Source organism: Triticum dicoccoides, chromosome 2B, assembly GCF_002162155.2.
Source record: "Triticum dicoccoides isolate Atlit2015 ecotype Zavitan chromosome 2B, WEW_v2.0, whole genome shotgun sequence".
Taxonomy (NCBI): domain Eukaryota; kingdom Viridiplantae; phylum Streptophyta; class Magnoliopsida; order Poales; family Poaceae; genus Triticum; species Triticum dicoccoides.
In genome coordinates, this window is record NC_041383.1 from 49,324,729 (window position 1) to 49,331,174 (window position 6,446).

General features: G+C 47.2%; 1 protein-coding gene across 1 annotated transcript; it reads left to right on the top strand.

Moving 5' to 3' along the window:
• Window positions 1-1,773: 1,773 nt before the first annotated feature.
• LOC119360404 lies at window positions 1,774-5,757 on the top strand. The gene is made up of 8 exons (XM_037626058.1): window positions 1,774-3,079; window positions 3,347-3,377; window positions 3,495-3,556; window positions 3,942-4,036; window positions 4,295-4,362; window positions 4,438-4,545; window positions 4,627-4,950; window positions 5,586-5,757. Exons 1-8 carry the CDS (start codon window positions 1,774-1,776, stop codon window positions 5,755-5,757), a joined length of 2,166 nt encoding a protein of 721 aa, XP_037481955.1.
• Window positions 5,758-6,446: the final 689 nt, after the last annotated feature.

Consider the following 6,446-nt stretch of genomic DNA (forward strand, 5'->3'; position numbering starts at 1 on the left):
TCTCTCTCTCTCTCTCTCTCTGGTACCGTCTAGAGACTTCCGCATCCTTTTTCCCCAATCGTCTTGCTCACATATCTATCGCTCTCATCCTCTCCTCTACTTAACTCACGATAGATCGAGCCACCAACCATCGCTACTACATGCCGCTGCAAATTCCCCTCCCAACCGCCTCCCTCTTTCCTCCATCGCATGCCTCTATGCAGGCAAGCCGGCCGCTGATACGTCTACGACATATTTATAATTTTTGATTGTTTCATTCTATTATATTATCAATCTTGTATGCTTTATATGCAATTTTATATAATTTTTTAGAACTAACCTATTAACCTAGTGCCTAGTGTTTGTTGCTCCTTTCTGCATGTTTTTGGTTTTACAAAAAATCCATACCAAACAGAGTCCAAACACGACAAAACGTTTTGACAATTTTTTATGGACCAAAAGAGACCCTGAAAGCTTTGGAGGGAGTCCAGAGGAGAAACGAGGAACAGGGCGTGCCCTGATGTCCTGTGGAAAATATTTTCTGCTACTATACAACTTCACTCTTTTTCTTCGAGGAAATCCCAACGCCCATCACAAGTAGCAGCCGCTGCCTCAACACAACCCCTGTTGCAAGCTCCACCTAGTCTTGCAAGCCTTCAAGGGAGGGCGATCGATGATGAGTGTCAGAGTTGCGTGCGTGTGGGGATCCATGGGGTGTACAAGCCACCGGAGTTGTTGTAACGCACACACGGGGAGGGGGTCTGCATAGGCACCACCATGGAGCGTGTATCGCCACCTGCTGGTTGTTGTAACGATCGATGCACAGAGCTAGGGTCGGCGCCTCACTGTGCCACAACCTTACTACGACGAGCTGCAATTGTCCATGGCGGAGCTGCAACTAGCGGAGTCCCGTGCTATGATCGTCGTTAGCGGAGCTTCAAGTAGCGATGGCCAAAACTCCAACCGCTTATGGCGAGAGCTGCAACCTGTGGCAACCCGTGCTACAGGCGTCATGGGTGGAGCTGCAACCGGCGATGGCAGGATCTGCAAACGACGATGGCAAAAGTTGCAACCTGAGGCGAGAGAAGCTGCGTCCTGCAATTGGACAAATAGGCTAGAGCTGCAGCTGGCACACTGGAAGCTTTGACCGGAGACGCGACGGAGAAAGCTACTAGCGCCGGTCGAGAATGCTACAATGAATAGCGCCCATTGCTTCAACGGGAAAGGCGCGCACACTTGGACCAACGGGGTGGAATGCTGCAAGCCTGCAACGATGAGCATCTATGCTAGGGACGATGGCCCGCGTGCCGCGGATGGCTGAGAACATTCGGCAAGCGGGTTGCTGCAACAGTCTCCACGACATCCATCTACGCTACGACGATGTGACGGCGACCACCAAGGGTGCCAACGGGCTTCGGTGACGGTGAGCATGGGATGTTGCAATGAGCGTTGAAGCAACTGCCGCAGCGCACATGATGGTGACGACAGACTGGACGCGCGCATCGCATGGTGCAGAGGGGATTTTTTTTTTCTCCTAAGCATTGACCGAGTGGGTGCGAGAATTGACGGCTCATGAGGGCTAATCCGACGACTCGCGAGGCGACCGATCTCGTTTCGGATCGATCGACTGACGCAGAGCGTCGCCCAAAAGTAAAACCTGTCGCCAGTCCAAAAAAATATAAACCCTCATCCCGCATCGAGTGCCCCACGTAACGCCGGCGCCCACGGTCGCCCCCGGCCGGCATCACCAGCCGGGACTCCTCCCCGCTGCCCGAGCAAGCCGAGGTCCAAACCATGCCTTCGCCGCCGTCCAGATGCACGGTCCTCTCCCCGATTTCCTTCCATGTCCCCACCCCGATGGATCCAAACGTCGCCGGCGGCACCGCCCGACGCTCCGGCAATCCCGATTGGGTCTTGCTCCACAACTCGGCGCGCATCTCGGGGCACCGGAACGCGACCACCGCCGGCTACCACACGGTGGAGGGCCACCCCATCGAGGCGTCCTTCTGGCTCGTCGACCCGCCGGGAGTCTCCTACTTCTCCGTCCACTGCCCCGGCCTCAGCAAGGACTTCCAGGGCGAGCCCTACGTTCACTGCGCGGAGGCGGCCCTCGTACTCTTCACCGTGACATTTGTCCCCGTCCCTGGCCGGAGATCCATCCAGCACTTCGTCTACACAGCCGGCCCCGGGGCGCCGTCATTGGACCTGATCCCGGACCCGAACCCGAACAAGGTCAGAAGAGGCGATCGATATGGCCTCTTGCCCGGTGGTGACGACGATACCGAGCACTACGCAGTGGTCTTCCTCGACAGGAATTTTATCGCCTGTGATAAGCCTTGGTGTTTCAATGCTCACGTCTTCTCGTCAAAGACGAGGTCGTGGAGCAGCAAGGTGCCCATGTCTTGCCTATCTCAAGATGATCAGGCATTGCTGCTTAAGCATGGCACCTGCAAGCCGCCGATCATGATCGGCGCAACCTCGCTGGGCTGGGTCGATCTCTTCAGAGGTATCCTCCTCCTCTCCGACGTGCTCGGCGACTGTCCTGTGGTCACGTACATCCAGCTGCCCGTGTCAAGGGTTTGCCACATGAACGAGCGTGGCCTCCCTTACACTGCCAAGCAATACTGCTGCGATGTCTCTTCCTGCCGCGACAACGGCGGTCTCATCAAGTTTGTCGAGATAGAGTTCGATGAGCCGGACCGCAGGCACATTGGCAATCAAGGCTGGAGAGCCATCATATGGGACAGGATGATAAATACTTCAGATGGTTGGAGCCAGCGCTTCAGAGTTGATGTTGATAACATTTCGGTGGACCGATATTATTCCGATTTACTGCCTCAGCTGTGGAACGACGAGACCGGAGAACTAGAACTGAAGAGACTGATTTTATGTACCCCCACGCTGAGCAAGCACGACGACGATCTTCTTTACGTGATGGCTGAGGTGAACGGTGAAGACGGCAAGGCCTGGGTCATCACCGTCGATATGAAACGCGAGGCCGTGGAAGCAATCGCCCCGTATTCTACCAGAGGGCGCAAACTCACCTCATGGCATAGTCCATGCACCTTTCCAAAGTACATCGACCCGACGACCCGTACAGGTGAAGTCATTCTCCTCATCAGGTGAAATTTCAGAGAATAACAGAGACCGGCTTTTGTAGTAGCCATTAGGTTCTTTCCGACAAATTTTGGTTCATGATCTGTTTGTGACTTGGGTTAGGATCCAGTAGTTGTGAGAGGACTCGGGTTGAGGTTCTTCCACATAAAAATTGCTCCCTTGTGAACTGCCACAATTTTTGCAGTAGGAGTAATTGTTTCCTGATGCTTTTGTATGTAGGAGTAATTGTTTCTTTGACCAATTTTTGCAGGGGATCACGTGGCCACACATTCTACTAAGAGGTAATTCATATATTCCTGCATCCAATTTATTGTATGTATTTGGTGTTTGCTTGTGTGACATCATGTTGATTCCGTCTGCCGTTGTTGATGCTACTTCTGTTGGATGCCTCTTGCCAGGATTAGTGCAGCAGACTGTGTACTGCAAGTGCTGCTGACTCAAGACTGGTTCAGAGAAATTGGTAATTGATTAGTTCACCCTTGATACACATGCACTAATTTTTATTGGTTTTGATTGCACTATATATGCGCAAGCGCAGATGGGCCACCAACATTTAGCAAGTGAAATATTTGTAGAGTCTTGATTCAGAATCAATTTTCTTACACTAACTGCGAATATCTTCTCAATTTATTCTGCAACGTTACTCTGAATTCTGAAAGTCTGAAACTCTCAATGTTTGTTGTGTGATTTCACCCTTCATTTGTGTGTTCTACTTTCTGAATGTACTAAATGTTAATCAAGTTCAGCACTTGGAGTATTATGGAAGCATTATTTGCTAGATACAAGTTACTGTGAGTTTACTGTCATGACAGGAAGACTCACAAATGCGTGATCATCCTTTGTAGATGAACGCTTGGAAATTGAGAGGCCAACCCTTGTTGAGTGCCTATCACTACTTCAGTGTTGCCCAGTATCATCTGTGCTTTCAGATATCCAAGAAGTAAGTGTGTTCTAAAGTTTTGTTCCCGTGTCCACGGTTTCACGCTATGAGAATTCAGTTTATGTTTCTTTTCCAAACCATTTGTCATAAGTCCTTTTATTTGTTTCTTCAAACTATGCACGCACATTTGCTTGCACAAGCTTGAAGTGCTTAATTGTCTCTTTAAACCATGCACATAGCCGTTGGTAGAGTATTTAAACAGCCATATTCCAATAGCTTTATTCCAATTCAGGTTATTTGAATCCTTTTTCTATGCAGGTGGTAAAATATGCATTCTCTACTGGTGAAGGCGAAGCTGCTCCCAAAGCTGTGAATTTATGCATACGGTATATAGTATATCAGGAAGCATTTCTTCAATGCTTAGTTGTCTGTACCTCACCATAATTTCTGTTCTTCCCTAGATCCTTCGAAGACTTCGATGTGCAGCTACGTGGGTTATTGCATGATCCAGCGTCAACTGCCGAAGGCATGAGGAGCAAAATCAGTGTTGCCCTTCGAGCTTTAGACAGGTTAGAGAACGAAAGACCTTTCTGCACTTTACCATCAAAAAGAAAAGGAATCATTTAGTGATGGTGCATTTTCTGTTTCAGTATCTTGGACATCGTGCCGCCATCCTTGAAGGCGCTTGCGGATGCCTGCCATCAAAAAGGAGGGAAAACAATATTTGATCTGGGTGAGGAGCCTGGTGATACAAAGGTTTTGAAGTTGCAGTGCTCTCCTGATGCTAGTAACCTTTCCCACGGAAAGAAGCCGGTCCATACAAATGACATATCTTACAAGTTGCAGCAGGGGGGAAACAACCCCAACAACCGTCAGCGGAGTAAGCATAGCCAAGCACTAAGCAAGGAAGCTAGCCGCGATGAACGAGCGGTGGTTCCGGATCGCCGCCGACTGGGACGGCCCAGAGGCCCTCGGTATGTGATGGTTTTCTTGTGCTTGCTCTTTGCTGCCTACGTATGGACAACAGTCAAGTGGTAAACTGGCCATTATAGTTTTCTATAGAGAGGTAAAGTGGCCACTATGGCCAATGATAGATGAGGTCCTTGTTTTTAGAAAAAAAAGGGGGCCGAGACAGAGAGGCACACTATCCCCTGCTCTGTCTAATGTTGTTGTAGATGCTTCAGGCTATTATAGTTGATAGAACTCAAGAATAGTGGTTAATTAAATCGGTTTGGCTTTGCAGCAGCACTTGGCTGCAGTAAGGCAGAGTGACAAACACACGCTCATCATGATCCTCATGTACATACTCAAATAAGGGCCCAGTATATGTACATATTAAAATAAATTACAAAAAAAAATTGATTTGCAGAACATAGACAGGGGGCAATAGCCTCCCGCCCCCTCCCCACACACACAGCGGCGCACGTCACTATGCTGTCTTCATTGTAGTAGTTAAGTACGTGTATTTTTTTGTTGGTGGTAAACTTCCAGCCTCAAAACCGATTTGTGCTTCTTTCGGCGGTGAGGAGCGAGTCGACACGAAAGGATTTGTAGTACATTTCAGGTTGTTGGGTTCATCTCAGTGTAAGATTACTCCGTGTACCTACAGATCAAGTGTTCAGAGTTATGGGGCTCTCAGAACAAAGCCGATGAGTCGTCTGAAAGCCTCTATATATGAAGGAGGAATTCTATTCCAGCAAGCAAAGGAAGATGCGGTTGCTTCACATGCTGATGTGGCCACCCTTGAGAAGGGTAGGAGCAATGTTAAGAGGCAGACATGAGCAGAGCCATGGGAGATGGTCAAAGTCGTCAGAGTTTTAATCATAATTTTTTCACACACCTTTTATGTTTTTAATATAAATTTTTCGTATACATCAGAAGTATAAAAAATTGACATAAACAAATAAAGAAAAAACCGTGACCAAAAAACATGAAACTAAAAATAAAGAAACGAGGTCGCGGCCTCTCCCACGCCTGGGCCGGCCCATCTGGCGCCCACCTGCTTTTGGGAAGGTTCTAGAACCTCCCAGACTTTTTTTAATCTTTTATTGTTTGGTTGTTATCTGATTTTTTTTTATTTTCCTTCTTTATTTTGTCATTATCGCTTTCTATTATCTTTCTTTATTTTCCTTTTTCATATTTGATTTTTATTTTCTTTTTCTTTCTTACTTTTTCATGTTTATTTCATTACTTTTTTGCCTTTTCATTTTGCAAACATCTTTTGTCAAATTTATCAACATTTTCAAATATCCAGAACAATCTCTTAAATCATGAACAACATCATATTCGCGATCAGTTTTATGAAATCATGAACAATTTTTAAAAAATCGTGATTTTTTTTGTCTTAAATCATGAAATTATTTCACTTCACTATTATTTTCCTGAATATTTTTTGAAATTTGGGAACTGTTTTTTGTAAATCATGATTTTTTTTAAGAACCGTTTTGAAGTGCATGAACATTATTTTTAG